The sequence below is a fragment of the Pristiophorus japonicus genome, chromosome 3, assembly GCF_044704955.1.
Source record: "Pristiophorus japonicus isolate sPriJap1 chromosome 3, sPriJap1.hap1, whole genome shotgun sequence".
Classification (NCBI taxonomy): domain Eukaryota; kingdom Metazoa; phylum Chordata; class Chondrichthyes; family Pristiophoridae; genus Pristiophorus; species Pristiophorus japonicus.
The window spans coordinates 289,330,777-289,347,379 of NC_091979.1; the positions used below are offsets into that span (position 1 = coordinate 289,330,777).

The 16,603-nt window shown below is 42.0% G+C and overlaps 1 protein-coding gene across 2 annotated transcripts in view; it reads right to left on the bottom strand.

Moving 5' to 3' along the window:
• LOC139260323 (cilia- and flagella-associated protein 46) overlaps nt 1-16,603 on the bottom strand; it is a 681,403-nt gene that overhangs the window by 189,115 nt on the left and 475,685 nt on the right. For both annotated transcript variants that reach the window (XR_011592768.1, XM_070876797.1), the window contains exons 45-47: nt 13,648-13,745; nt 10,600-10,676; nt 3,128-3,318 (exon numbers count right to left, since the gene is read on the bottom strand). Coding sequence is in view for 1 of the 2 variants with exons in the window: in XM_070876797.1 (XP_070732898.1) it covers nt 3,128-3,318; nt 10,600-10,676; nt 13,648-13,745 (366 nt within the window). In the remaining variant the exon portion in view is untranslated. The remainder of the gene's footprint in view (nt 1-3,127; nt 3,319-10,599; nt 10,677-13,647; nt 13,746-16,603) is intronic.

Here is a 16,603-nt window from a genome sequence, read left to right on the forward strand (position 1 = left end):
ACACCTGGAGTACTGCGTACAGTTTTGATCTCCTTATTTAATGTAGAATATACTTGCATTGGAGGCAGTTCAGGGAAGGTTCATGAGGTTGATTCCTGAGATGAAGGGGTTGTCTTATGACAAAAGATTGAGCAGGTTGGGCCTATACTCATTGGAGTTTAGAAGAATGAGAGATGATCTTATTGAAACATATAAGATTCTGAGGGGCTTGAGTGGGTAGATGCAGAGAGGATGTTTCCCCTCTTGGGGGAATTTAGAACTAGGGGTTATAGTTTCAGAATAAGGGGTTGCTTATTTAAAATGGAGATGAGGAGGAATTTCTTCTCTCAAGAGGTCGTGAATATTTGGAATTCTCTACCCCAGAGAGCAGTGGAGGCTGGGTCATTGAATATATTTAAGGTGGAGATCGACAGATTTTTGAATGATAAGGGAGTCAAGGGTTATGGGGAGTGGGCAGGGAAGTGGAGTTGAGGCCAAGATCAGATCAGCCATGATCTTATTGAATGGTGGTGCAGGCTTGAGGAGCCAAATGGCCTATTCCTGTTCCGATTTCTTATGTTCTTATGATAAAGCATACCCTTTACTGTCATGGATAATAATCACTAAGAGTTGAAAAACAGCAGCTGAGGATCACTACAATGTGGCACATGCTTCTACCAGAGTTGTTATAGAGAACTATATTGCTCTTAAGGGACACGTTTGTTGCCTTGTTGTATAAAGAGGGACTGTGCGATTATGCCCCTGAGCGTGCATCCTGCATATAGTTTGCTGTACACTGCAAATCATAATTATCAAAAAAAAACCTGAACATGGAGATTCCTGGGGAGGTGGATATGGCTGATATGTCTAAATGGTAACCTTTTTGCCAATTTCCAACAACATATTTGAACTGCAATCATGTTTTATCACTTCTTTATTATTCCAAACATCAAATTGCTAGATTTAATAGCAAAATGGTATCAACTTGTATACATCAGCCGTATACAACTTAAGGAAAGTTTGTATGCAAACACTCATTGTTCAATTTTTAAAAATCATATGGTACTTGTGTTCTGCAGTATAATCATCATCATAGGCAGTCCCTCGAAATGAGGATGACTTGCTTCCACGCCAAAAAAAAGGATGAGTTCACAGGTGTTTCGAATGAAGAACCCGAACTACATCCTCAAGGGTGGAAGATGCCTGTGCGTGGATTCTTTTAATGTGTGGTGGCCGTTGCACACCAGCCACTACACAGGCTTGACAGAGCTAGGTCTTGGTCCAGTGACAAGGATTACCTATGACAACTGGAGACCTGCTCTGCTGCATGGACTTAGTGCGCACACATATCGCAGTGTGGGTTGGCCCGTGCTGCCCGTGGGTTGGCCCGTGCTGCCCCTGGGCTCCTGGCCCCGAACGAATGCCTTCCCTGGGCCCCGATCACATCCCTCCACAGTCTCTCACAGTTCCTTCGCCAAGCAGTATAATAACATAATGTGCCTGAAATTCCGATGTCCCAGGTCTGTACGAAGTTTCTACGGACCTGGGAAGGCATCGGAAAAGCCGGTTTTCAGCATGCAATCCGCTGAAAACCGACTTTTCCGATCTGTCAAGCTTCTGCTTCTGCTTGACAGATCTCGTGCATATCGGGAGCGAGGACATTTGCAGGGCAAGATTTGCGATATTTACGCATATCTTGCCAAGCAAATGTCCTTAAAAATCTTGCGCCTGAAAAAGCAGGCGTATAGCCTACTTTCATAGGTGCAAGTGTTTAAAAACATACATAAACATCAAAATTAAATTAAATAAACACATATGAAATATATTTTATTGTTTAAAAACACTCCCCACTATGGTAAATTTATTTTAAGGCATAATTAAAAAAACATTTTAAAAAGTCGGGAAAATATATATTTTTTTTATAAGAACTTTAATTTAAATGAATCTTAAATATGTAGTGTATTTTAAAATTTTTTTTATTAATGTGTTTGTATGTTTGGCGGGGGGGGGGGGTTTTCATTCATAATAATGGGAACTCCAACTTACGGAGTTCCCAGTATTATGAATGAGAAAATATTGTACCTTGATTGGCTGCCCAGAGCCATGTGACTCCAGCTCCAGCATACAGACGTCCCAATGTGCACGCACTCCGATGCGTAGGAATTGAAGGCCTCAGGATCGGAAGTTCGAGCGGGCGCAGCACCTTCAGGTAAGTGCGCATTTTTTTTCCTTTTTTCAGTAGTTTGCCCACGGGAAGACCTCGATTGGAATTTCTGGGCCAATATGCAATGGCACATTTCCAGCATAATAAAACAGTACAATAGGGACAATATGCATGTGTTTGTACAGAAACATTGGGGGAATATTGCAGTTTGAGGCTTGCTTCAGGCAAACGTCTCCAACCTGAAAATTTTTAACGAAAATACCTGGTGGTCCCAGAGGAATGTAGGAATTCGGCCGGGAGGCTCCATTCGCTGTGCAGTGTACGGGAACATGTCTTCCAGGTACGTATTCTTATTCTGGAATCACATCGGCCTGGATCACCAATCACTATGTAGTATTCTCATTGATAATAATAGGAACTCGAGCTCCCATTACTATCAATGAGAATACCCTCAAAAAAAGAAACACAACACAATAAATTAAAAAATCTCACATATTTAAAATTAATTGAAATTGAATGTAATTAAATGTTTTAGAACATTTTTGATTTTATTGAATTTTTTTTAATGTGCTTTAAAAAGATTAAAAATAAAGTTACCTTAATGGACAGGGTTTTTAATATAAAAATGAGTGATTAAATTTAATTTTTCTATGTTTTAAAACTCTTACGCTGCTTTTACCAGGTGTAAATATTTGAAGGACATTCGCTGGGCATATAGGCCAATCTCTGCCCCGTGGATGTCCTCCCTGTGGGGATGCGTTGGATTTGTCAAAAGAAATTTTGACAGATCGCAAATGCTGGTTCTCAGCACGTGCGTATCATGTGCTGAGAATCGGCATTTGTGAGGCCTCTTCGGGTGCATGCTCACATCGTATGCACCCTGCGAGGCCGCAATTTTCGGCCCAATAATTTCTGCATTGGAGACAAAATATACAAGATAGAATTATGATTATATATTGAGCATAAAATGGCAAATTAACTCACCATGTCTAGATTTATGTCTTGTAATTTCTGAAACAGCTCCTTCCTTTGCATCTTGTGATGCTGCTTGTATTCGAGTTCTGAAAGATACTGCTCCAGTTTTTGCTTATACCTGGAGACTCTTGCCAATAGATTTGAAAATAATTGAGGATTTACAAAAGTACGAACAATTTTAGCTTGTGTTGTACTCAGGCCTGAATGAATATAAAATAAATACTTGTTTAGTTAAAAGATTGACATAATGATATTCAATGAAAAAGTGAACAGAACTTAGCTATAAAAGCATAGAAACATAGAAAATAGGAGCAGTAGTAGGCCATTCGGCCCTTCAAGTCTGCACCGCCATACAATATGATCACGGCTGATCCTCTACCATATTCCCGCTTTTTCCTCATATCCCTTGATGCCTTTTTTTTTTGAAAATTTTGAAAACATTTCTCCTCATCTTGGTCCTAAATGTCCTACCCCGTATCCTGAGACTTTGAGCCCTTGTCCTAGACTTCCCAGCCAGGGGAATCATCCTCCCCGCATCCAGTCTATCCAACCCAATCAGAATTTTATACGTTTCAATGATATCCCCTCTCATTCTTCTAAATGCTAGTGAATATAGGCCTATATCAAAATAGTGGTCAGCAAACAGCTTTGTCACTGTTATACTAAAATAATTATTTGTCCATTAAAGTTTAAAGAAAATCATGGACTGGATAGTCCAGCAGGCTAATTCACTGTCCTTTCATTTTCTAGACATGGTTTCAAATCCAGTTTAGACTCATGGGATGAAACTCTGCTGGCTGTAAGGGAGTCTATTTGGGTTATGTAAATCCAGTTCATAATAGGCATGGGCTCATAGCACTAAAGTACTTCTAAATAGTCATTACACTGTCAATCTGATTTAAAAAGCCACAGGATGACTGGTGTAGAAAATGGAAAAATGACATACAGGTGCATTGAAGTTGATACTAAGCGCATTGTTGGAGTATCTGACTGTTGGCGCCAACAGTTCAAAAAAAGTCTCAAAAATAAGTATTAAAAAAATACATTATTCTTCAAATAATGTTATGCAGCAAATTGAAGATTCAAATGTTATGTTAAGAATAACTACTTGCATTTATGTGGCCCTTGGAGTTCTTAACATTGACTGAAGATCCCAAGAAGTCTCATGGCTTCAGGTCAAGTATGGGCAAGGAAACATCCTACTGAATACCACCTACCGCCCTCCCTCAGCTGATGAATCAGTGCTCCTCCATATTGAGCACCACTTAGAAGAAGCAATGAGGATAGCTCAGGCACAAAATGTACTCTGGGTGGGGGACTTCAATGTCCATCACCAAGAGTGGCTTGGTAGTGTCACTACTGACTGAGATGGCAGAATCCTGAAGGATATAGCTGCCAGACTGGGCTGCAGCAGGTGATGAGAAAACCAACACAAAGGAAAAACCTACTTGACCTCGTCCTCACCAATCTGCCTGTCGCAAATGCATCCATCCATGACAGTATTGGAAGCAGTGATCACCGCACAGTCCTTGTGGAGACAAAGTCCCATCTTCACACGGAGGGCACCCTCCATCGTGATGTGTTGCACTATCACCGTGCTAAATGGGATAGATTTAGAACTGATCTAGCTGTTCAAACTGTGCATCCATGAGGCACTGTGGGCTATCAGCAGCAGCAGAATTGTATTCCATCACAACCAGCGTATCCCTCACCCTACCATTATCATCAAGCCATGGGATATACTCTGGTTCAATGAGGAGTGTAGAAGAGAATGCTAGGATCTGCACCAGGTATATCTAAAAAATGAACTGCAAACCTGGGGAAGCTGCAACACAGGACTACATGCATACTAAACAGGAGAAACAGCATGCTATAGACAGGCCTAAGCGATCCCACAACTAACAGCTCAGATCAAAGTCTGCAGTCATCCAGTCGCGAATGATGGTGGACAATTAAACAATTAACAGGAGGAGGAGGAGGCTCCATGAATGGCCAAATCCTCAATAATTGTGGAGCCCAGCACGCTAGTGCAAAAGACAAGGCAGAAGCGTTTGCAACCAAGGGCTGAGTGGATGATACATTTCGGCCTCCTCCTGAGGTCCCCACCATCGCAGAAACGAGGTTATGCGGATAGATTCAGCTGAGGAAAGACGGGAGGAGGCTCAAGTGGAGCATAAACGCTGGCATAGACTGGTTAGGCCAACTCGGCCTTTTGGCTAAGATCATGCGTAACTGACCTGACAGGGGAGTAACCACCATAACCTAAGGTGGTTCTCCCTGGATCAGGAAGGTATATGCTTGCTTTTTTGGAAATAGGAGGTGGGTGGGGTGGCTTGACCCATCCACCTCCACGGAGGTGTGTGGGGGGCCTGACCCATCCACCTCCATGGCACGAACCTGGTATTGCAGTACTTCCAGGAACGGTGCAGTGGCTCTAGGCCTTTTGGCTAAGAGCATTGGCACAGAGTGATCCTTGATGTGTGCAAGGTGACCTCTGGCGTTTGTGATTTGACAAAGAATTGGAACGATTGGCTACGAATTTCAAAAAAAAAAACTGGCTTGTTTCTGAGCTGTATATCTTATGTAATCCTACGACATGAAAATAGGAACTAAATAAATTAGCCTGTTAACAGCATTTCTCTCAATATGGCACCCACTGTGAAAATATTCATTGTTTTCACAAAAGTGGATAATTTCTGCAATGCACAATTTGTATACTCATTGTTTTGAGTGCTCAACATACACTCAATCAAATAACATAGAAGGAAATAATGACCATTCTGGAGAAAGTGATGTATGACAAGCAAAATTGTACATTTCACATTTTGCTATTGCTTCTTTATTTTGTAATGTGATATGAGTGGTTGGGGCAGTTGAATCTCATTCAAGTAGGTGTATCTGTGCCTGTTTGAAAGACAGCACAAATATAAGAACAGCAGAGAAAAGGGTTACTCAAAGGAGGGAAATCAGGAAGACGTGTAAAACTATTCACGAAGGAGGGGAGTTCTGAATAATAGTGCTGAACTTCAACATGTCATACAGGCAGGACCTCTTGGTAATGCAAATTATTGTTGCAGAGATATTTGGTGAAGTACTATTGCAGTGATGTCTAAAGAAGTACCTTGGAAGAGATGTTTGATGAAGAAGGAAAGTTTTCAAAGTGATTATTATTTGTATTGATTATGTTTAGATCATTGTAATAGGAATGTAAAGGATTTGGACTTGGACTTGAGTGTTGGGGTATGGTTAAGAAGTTTTCAGATGACACTAAAATAGGCTGTGTGGTTGACAATGAAGAAGAAAGCTGTGGAATACAAAAAATATCAATGTACTGGCCAGGTAGGCGGAACAGTGGCAAACGGAATTCAATCCGTATAAGTGTGTGGTAATGCATCTGGGGAGGTCTAACAAAGGCAAGGGAATACACATTAAATGGTACGACACTAAAAATTGTAGAGGAACAAAGGGACCTTGGAATGCAGGTCCATGAAGGTAGCAAGCCAGGTAGATAAGGTGGTTAAGGCATATGGAATATTTGCGTTTATTAGTTGAGGCATGGAGGTTATGCTTGAACTGTATAAAACATTGGTTAGGCTGCAGCTGGAGTACTGCATGTAGTTCTGATCACCACATTATAGGAAAGATGTGATTGCACTGGAAAGGGTGCAGAGGAGGTTTACAAGAATGTTGCCTGGACTGGTAAATTTTGGCTATGAGGAAAGATTGGCGATGCTGGGTCTGTTTTCTTTGGAACAGAGATCTGATTGAGTGTCTAAAATTATGAGGGGTCTGGATAGAGTGAATAGGAAGGACCTGTTTCCCTTGGCAGAGGGGTCAGCAACCAGGGTACATAGATTTAAAGTAATTGGGGGGGAGGGATGGTTAGAGGAGATATGAGGGGAGTGGGGTTCTGGAACTCAATGCCTGAAAGGGTGGCAGAGGCAGAAACCTTCACATTTAAAAAAAATACTTGGATGTGCACAGGGCTACAGCTGGAAAGTGGGATTAGGCTGGATAGCCCTTGGTTGGCCGGCATGAACACGATGGGCCAAAATGGCCTCCTTCCATGCTGTAAATTTCTATGATTCTATGATTTGTAGGTTACAATTTCTTTTATAGCGGCATCTAAAGTGGTCTTGACCTGACCCACATGCTTCAGTTTGTATAATGAAGTTCAGCTAACAGTAAATGTTGATATATAAATATCCGTAACTTTAGATTTTTTGTTTGCTGAAAAAATGGCTATTTTCTAAACAATCTGCTTATCTGAGACCTGTACTATTGGTCTGGCCATGATGAAACACCTTCAGTGGCAAACAAAAGTTGTTTTTAAGCACAGCTGCTGCAATACTAAAAATAAAGGCAAAAAATCACCAGCAGAAAGACAATGCAGCATATCTACATGGAAACAGTCAGTTGCATGGTGGAAAGTAGAAATATCTCCTTCCTTGAGGATCAAAATATAGTGCCATTGAGAGATGAGACAACGGTTCCGCTAACTATTCTACTGAGCTGATGGTCTCTGCCATATTGTGGTGGGGAGATACGAAGCAAAGGCAAGCCATATCTCTACTGAGATAAAGCACAGGACAACTAAAAAATAATAATAGAGAGGGAAGATAGAGTATAAGAGTAAACTAGCAAGAAATATAAAAACAGATAGTAAGAGCTTCTACACATATACAAAAAGGAAGAGAGTAGCTAAAGTAAACACTGGTCTCTTAGAGGATGAGACTGGGGAATTAATAATAGGGAACAGAAATGGCGGAGAGTTTGAACAAACATTTTGTATTGGTCTTCACGGTAGAAGACACTTAAAAACATCCCAATAATGGATAATCAAGGGGCTATAGGGAGGGAGGAACTTAAAACAATCACTATCACTAATGAAAAAGTACTCGGTAAAATAACATGAGAAATAGGAAAAGGGAGCAGGTGTAGGCCATTTAGCCGCTCGTGCCTGTTCCGCCATTCAATAAGTTCCTGGCTGATCTGATCATGGACTCAGCTCCACTTCTCTGCCCACTCCCCATAACCCTTTACTCCCTTAAAACTCAAAAATCTGTCTATCTCCGCTTTAAATATATTCAATGACCTAGCCTCCACAGCTCTCTGGGGCAGAGATTTCCACAGATTTACAACCCTCTGAGAGAAGAAATTCCTCGTCATTCTCAGTTTTAAATGAGTGGCCCCTTATTCTGAGACCAAGGGCTCAATTTTGCCCAACCCCTTTTTTTGGCGCATTTACCTTAAACCCAAAAAAGGTCAGAAAAAAAATCGCCCCATCCTGGCCACTCTTCCAAGTTTTACCGGAGTCCCAGAGTGGCGTGCATTGTGAAGTGGGGGACGGAGCAACAGGCCAGCGCAGAAAGCAGTGCCGGTAGCTGCACGCATGTGCAATGAAGCCTGCGCGCATGCTCCTGCCCTCCCAGCGTGTCCTGCGGGCTGTGAGCAGGACCCGATGCTCGCAGCCCCTATCCCCAGCCGAAGGGACGTCTGATCTCGCTGCACCCTATCCCTGACCGAGTGGCCTCCCGCACCAGCTGGCCAACCTGCTGAGTTCCCGGGCCGAGGTAGGACTTCAGTTTTATTTTTTATTTACAGATGGTTATGCTTGAGAGTTTTGATTAGGGGGGTGGGGAGTAGGAGAGTTCTGGCGGGGGGAGAAAGAGTGTTTTGGCAGGGGGCGGGGGGGGGGAAGAAAGAGTGTTTTGATGGGGAGGTGGGGGGAAAAAGTGTTTTGATGGGGGGGGTGGGAGAAAGGGTTTTTGATGGTTGCGGGTGGGGGGGGGACTTTAAAAAAAACAAACTTGATTCTGGCATCAAGGTAGGACTTCTATATTTTTATTTGTTATTGATTGATTGCTTATTACTTTTTGGCCTTTGTTTAGTGCTTTGTAAGTCTTGGTGCAGGTCCTCTCAGCTTCCTTGTATTTTTTATTTGTTATTGAATGCTTATTTTTGTGCTTTGTTTAGTGCTTTGTAAGTCTTGGTGCTTTAAATGTACTAATCTGCGCCGATTTCTTAACTGCCCGCAAAGTTTTTCAGAGCTGGCCACATACGCTGACCTAAGTCGATTTGGAGTAAGTTTTAGCTGGTCAAAGTGGCATAAATGGCCAAAACTGGCGTAAGTGTCTGGGAACGCCCCCTTTTGAGAAAAAAAACTGAACTAAAAAAAATCGTACTTAACTGACTTATTCTGGAGCAAATTTTGGGGGAAAATACAATTTTTTAACTTTCACCAGGAAAAACAACTTACTCCAAAAAAATTGATGCAAGTCATGGCCAAAATTGGACCCTATGCCTCTAGTTCTAGATTTCCCCATGAATGGAAACATCCTCTTTGCATCCACCTTGTCGAGCCCCTTCATTATCTTATATGACTCAATAAAATCACCTCTCATTCTTCTGAACTCCACTGAGTACAGGCCCAATCTGCTCAACCTTTCTTCATGTCAAACACGTCATCTCAGGAATCAACCGAGTGAACCTTCTCTGAACTGCCTCCAATGCATGTATATCCCTCCTTAAATAAGGAGACCAAAACTCTATGCAGTACTCTAGGTGTGGCCTCACCAATACCCTGTATATTTGTAGCAGGTCTTCTGTGCTTTTATACTCCAATGCCCTTGCAATAAAGGTCAACATCCCATTTGCCTTCCTGATTACTTACTGTACCTGCATATTAACTTTTTGTGTTTCATGCAAATGGACCCCCAGGACCCTCTGTGTTACAGCATTTTGTAATCCAGATAAATAATAAATTGACTAAGTAAACGAATAAAGAAATGTGAAAATTCTGAAACAGAAAAATGGAATGACAAATAAAACAAATAAATTGACAAGTAGATGTGATGGCACATCAAGTAATGAATTATCACATGTAATTGCAGGACATGGATTTGTGCACATACTTTGCAATGTGGCCAATTTCTAATATCAGCTATGGCATCCTAGGGAGGAGCTTAGTAAATACCAGGTACTTTCTCACAGAAACAGGAAGGAAATTTGAGGCGTTCACCAAGATTGAATCCCAAACAATTCCTTCCAGCCAATTAAAAAGTGATATTAGCAGAAGTCTGGCAGCACATTTATTTGACCAACAACAATAGAGATGTTGAATGATATAGCAAAATTAATGGGACTGAGGACACAAATGAGTCCTTTATAGAAAGGGAAAAAAATAATATAGAGAAAATAAATAATAAAAATATAACATTCAAATCGGAGTAAAAGAAAAATGGAAAAAGAATGTACAGTGAAATCAAAAAATCACAAAGAATGAGAAAAGATAACTTTCAGATCAAAAACAATGGTACATTTAAGAGGTTTTTTGAAATGTCCTTATGTGGACCCACAACATACACACTTTAATTTGAGTCAATATCATCACAGTTTTTCTAAATGTAAACATTACAATATTTTATTGACACAAAAACAACACAAGATATTAATTCAGAAAAATAGTATAATTTTATTACCTTGACTGCCTTTGCCCTTTTTCTCAACAATAGATTTTAGTTTTGGTTTCTCAAGAAGCGCTCCATATAACATGGATCTGTAAAGTACTTGAAGTATTAGTTATTTTTCATCCTCACAAGAAATTATATCATGAAGATCTTAATATGGCAGCTCACTTTTTACACATTCTCCTAAGAAGCTTCTTCAAAGAAGAATTACAATTCATGTGAGATCTTAACAACATATATGGGCGAATTGGTACGCCAAGTCCAATGCTTGGTTACTATGTTGGCAAGACAATGAATCTCCAGGCAGTGCATCAACTGATGGTGACATAAATGGCTATTATAAATTTACAGAAATTGTCAAGAATTATGTTTAAACCTCGTAAGGGTTGTGGGATAGGAAGCTCAGAATTGGTGAATATCTGTACCCTTTTTTGATGCACTGGACCAACTTCACGAACCCAAATTGAAAAAGAATGTACAGAGAAATTAAAGTGAAGAATGAGAAAAGATAACTTAGAGCAAAAAATGATACATTTCAGAGGTATTGTGAAATGTAATTATATGCCACCATCAGTTGATGCACTGTCTGGCACTTCAAGGGTGATTTAGCATCTTGCCAACGTAGTAACCAAGCATTGGACTTGGTGTAGTAATTTACCCTTTTGGGTTTTAAGATCTCATATGAATTGTCAAATCCCCCACCATCAACAGCCTGGGGTCGCCATTGACCAGAAAATTAACTGGGCCAGCCACATAAATACTGTGGCTACAAGAGCAGGTCAGAGGCTGGATGTTCTACAGCAAGTCTTTCCACCATCTACAAGGCATAAGTCAAGAGTGTGTTGGAATACTCTCCACTTGCCCGGATGAGTGCAGCTCCAACAACACTCAAGAAGCTTGACACCATCCAGGGCAAAGCAGTGCTACTTCAGTGGCTGCAGCATGCTGGTGGAAGGTTGCTAACTTTCAGTGAGCGATACTGTAAAGCTAGCCTCGCTTTAGCAACGCGAACATCAGCCCCCTGCTGAGCGCACAGCCCCTCAGCAGCTCATAAGAACATAACATAAGAACATAAAAAATAGGAACAGGAGTAGGCCATTTGGCCCCTCGAGCCTGCTCCGTCATTCAATAAGATCATACATGATCTGATCATGGCCTCAACTCCACTTCCCTGCTCGCTCCCCATAATTCTATCTCCACCTTAAATATATTCAATGACCCAGGCTCCACAGCACTCTGGGGTAGAGGATTCCAAAGATTCACGGCTCTCAGAAGAAATTGCTCCTCACTTCTGTTTTAAAAGGGCGACCCCTTATTCTGGAACTATGCCCCCTAGTTCTAGATTCCATCATGTAGGGAAACATCCTTTCTGCATCTACCCTGTCAAGCCCCCTCAGAATCGTATAGGTTTCAATAAGATCACTTCTTGTTCTTCTCAACTCCAAGAAGTATAGGCCCAACCTGCTCAACCTTTCTTCATAAGACAACCCCTACATCTCATGAACATTCTCTGAACTGCCTCCAATGCAAGTATATCCCTCCTTAAATAAGGAGACCAAAACTGTACGCAGTAGTCCTGGTGTGGTCTCACCAACACCCTGTACAGTTGTAGCAGGACTACACTACTTTTATGCTCCATCTCCCTTGCAAAAGATCAACAGCCCATTTGCCTTCCTAATTACTTGATGTACCTGCATGCTAACTTTTTGTGTTTCATGTACAAAGACCCTCAGGTCCCTCTGTACTACAGCATTTTGTAATCTCTCCCCATTTAAATAATAATCTGTTTTTTTATTTTTACTACCAAAGTGGATAACCTCACATTTTACCACATTACACTCAATCTACCAAATTTTTGCTCACTCACTTAGCCTATCTATATATTTTTGCAGATTTTTACACTCGGTCCCTTCATCCAAGTCATGAATATAGATTGTAAATAGTTGAGGCTCCAGCACTGATCCCTTTGGTGCCCCATTAATTACAACCGGAAAATGACCCATTTATCCCGACTCACTGTTTTCTATTAGTTAGCCTATCCTCTATCCATGCTAATATATTACCCCCAACCCCAAGAGCTCTTATCTTGTGCAGTAACCTTTTATGTGGCACCTTATCGATTACTTTCTGGAAATCCAAACATACAACATCTATTGGTTCCCCTTTATCCACCCTGCTCGTTACATCCTCAAAGAACTCCAGCAAATTGATTTCCCTTTCATACAATCAAGCAGATTCAGTATGCTTTTATTATGATTTTCTAAATGTCCTGCCACTACTTCCTTAATAATGAACTCCAGCATTTTCCCAATGACAGATGTTAGGCTAATTGGTCTATAGTTTCCTGCTTTCTGTTTCCCTCCTTTCTTAAAAAGGGGTGTTACATTTGCGGTTTTCCAATCTGCTGGGACCGCTCCAGAATCCAGGGAATTTTGGAGATTACAACCGCTAGGCTGTACGCTGCAATCATTAAAATAAGTAGTTAGTATGAAGCTGATGTGCTGCCTGTGCTCTTTGAACGGGCTCGGGCATATCTCGCATCGTGGTGCCTACCCTTGTTTTTTCATTTATCCAATTTCTAGGTCAGTATCCCTTCTTCACTTTTGCCACTGGGACCTTTGCTTGACTGGCTGTGACATTTTAGGGAGTGAGCTAGAGAAAGTTGTTTGAAACAGGATCCTATTGTAATTACCACCAAAGGTTGAATGATCCCATTTTTTATTATTCCAACATTAATTGATCTCTGGAATACAGAAATAGGGAATAGCACAAGGCAAAGTTCTCCTGCTCTACAATACTACATTTGATTCTCATATATGTTTGTAAGGAAATCAGTTTACAGTATATTGCACCAAATCACCTCTAACTCCAAGTTGCCAAATATCCAAAATGGTAAAACAAACCAAATTTATATAAAAATTCTTAACATATTAAGTCTTAAAGAAAATCTGGTATTTAAGCAACATGTAAGTCTAGAAGCAGAATATAACCCCTCAAGTAGCTTGATAAAAAGCGAACAAAGGGAGCACTTTAAAAGAAAGATATAAATGTTTTGTTTACCTGTCTTCAGAATGCTGAAGAACGATTATATTAAAGTTAGAAGGAAATTCATTCAGAAAACTGAGGTGCTGTGGTTGAATAGTGATATTTTTCCAAGCCTGTAAAGATTTAGAGAAAAATAGAAAAATGCTTTTATTTGTCTGAAGTTAAGGAAGTGGACGATGCTATCTATTTATACCTAAATGCAAACCTCATCAGACATAGCATTTCCTTTTTTTTTTGACTGATGAGGTTATTCTTATGCTGTTGCTAAAGCACAGATTAATGGATAATATAATAGATAAGGTTAATGATTTCTCACAATGTGATATCCCATAAAACATCACATGATCTTTGTGATTTACAGCAACATCCAAAGTACTTTTTAATGGGATTTTGTGAAAAATATGTTCTACAATAAGCAAAGTTTGTTAATAAATTGAGTCTAGTGGAAGCATAACATTCAACACTGACATCAATTTGAGCATTGTTCTGAGGCAGCTGTAGCTATTGGGCAGTGTACAGTATGTTATATCTAATAATAGAGTCTTGTTCCCTAAATTATGTTATTATCTATACAGGTTGAACCTCTCTGCTCCGGGACTCTCTGGTCTGGAAACATCCGTGGTTCGGCATTAGTTTGCAGAAAACCCCGCACAATTTTAAGATTCATATGATTTTTCTCCCAAATTGCTCGCAGCAGTGTCCAGGCTAAAATCTATTTGCTAACCAGAAGTTTCCAATATTTCACAGAATAAGTTAAAGGTCCAGTCGGACGCTTTTGGTCGTAACTCTTGATGTCGAATCAGTTGGACACATAGGTGATTCCAGAGGAATTCTGCCAGTTGTACTGCAACTGTTCGGCCAGCAGGCCACTCCGCCCCTATATACAGCAGGACCTGGCGAGAGGAGAGGAGAGTGGAGGACGGAGAGCTTGAGCCGGGGGATCTGCGCTCAGCGACCACCATCTCTCCCTTCTCTGCGAACGAGGACCTGGGGTTAGCGGCAGCTGCCGCCATCATTGTGCAGATGGTCGGGAAGGGGGAAACAGGTCTAGGTCGGAGCCGCCAGTTTTTTCAGCTCGATCCCACCTTGTATTTTTCCTTTAAAAAAAGTCTTGGTGGTTATTTCGGGCGAACCCTGAGGTGGTTGCGGCCCTCTGGTTGAGAACTCTTGAGCCAGATACTGGGTACAAGGAGCTGCTATTACCTCACATAGTGAACTCTACAAACTCACCAGAGAGTGCTTTGCCACCACCTTCCTGGTTCGGAAAATTCTCTGGTTCGGCACCGGTCAGGTCCCAAAGGTGCCGGACCACAGAGGTCCAACCTGTACCGTAAATAACCCAAGTTGTCAATGTGGATAAAAAAATTGATAGTGGATCAGTCTCTTTGACATCTTTCCATTTGTTATGTCACCCTCGGATCCTCTCATTTCCCATGGATATACAACATTTAGGCTACTCGCATTGCTTTTTCAGCAAATGAGATGGGTATACTTTTTTCTTACGTCAAATATCTCCACTCCCTTGCTTTTTTGGAGTTGTTCACTCTGTGCTGGAGTATTCAATGGCATTCATTATTTAAACGTGAGCAATTACAGCTAAGCTTAATCCTTTTCTCACCTGACACATGCATATGTATACATACAAACCTATTTCTAGCAGATATGGTTAGATAGAAAACAGGAACAGGAGTCCTACTTGATTTTCCCCCCCTTAAACCAATGGGGTCTCAAGCCAACTGCATCTCCCCTGAAACCAATTAATTCAGCACACAGATCAATGGTTAAACCTGGAACCTTCTGAGCATGCACAGTTCAGATACTCACTGGATAAACTCAATCAGCCATGAGATTGGTGTACTGTTTAAACACAGAAAACTTGCAAAATCTTAACCAACATTTGTTGATTAATAATAGAAAATTACAAAATCTTGTTTGGGTACTTCCCACTCATGCATGAGGATGAATCAGTAATAGTGGTAGTTAATATGGCTGCCGGGGTGGCAGCTCCCGAGGGAGTTCCTCTGCTAAAACAACTTTAACCTTGTCATCCTCCGTCATCCGACAACTTTTCACCCTCAACCTCCCCTCTCCCACTGTCTAAACTTCCCCTGGCCTTAATAGACCCTAATAAGGGGTCCATTTTCTTAATAATTGACCTTCACACTAATCTTACAAATCCCACAAATTCGGGCCTACCTCAGGCGTGGACCTTCCCTCCAAATGCCCACGCCTCTTATTGGCGACGGGGACGACGACCAGACTACCAGATTTCCAGCGACCAAGCCTCCTACAACGGCGACCTAGACCTGGACCTCTTTGTTCGACATCGACTCAGGTGCCCCACCCGATCCCCGATCCTCGACTATGCCCGGCGAGCCAGCTGAGCCTCCACCCAGGCGATCGGGCCCCTTCCAGCGGTGTTTGGGCCCCCTCCAGCGGGGATCGGGTCATTCCCAACGACAACCGGACCCCCTCCAGCGGTGATCGGGCTTCCTCCAACGACGGCGGCTGGGCCTATCCTGCTCAGCGGCGATTGGGCTTTCACCTCTTCAACGACGACGGCTAACCTCCCCTCCTCCTTCAACGGTGGCTGGACCTCACCTCCTCAATGGTGATCAGGCCTCCTCCCCTTCAGCGACGACTGGGCCTCTCCTTCCCCACTGATGACCTGACCTCTTCTCCTCCAGCACGTGGTGAGTACCATGGCTGTGACCACCCTGACCTTCCACACTGAACTCCAGCAGACCGCTGACCCTCTCAATGCCTGCCACAAGCTGCAGGCCACCTACCATCAAGTGCGCTGTCCAGCGCTGAGCTTGCGGCCAACATCTCGTCGTAGACAACTAGGCTCATACAGCAGTGCCTGGTCTCCAGTCATCTTGGACCCCATTGCCACTGGACCAAAACCTTGCTCAGCTAAGCCCGTGTGGTAGCCGGTGTGCAATGACCACCCCACGCTAAAAGAACTCAC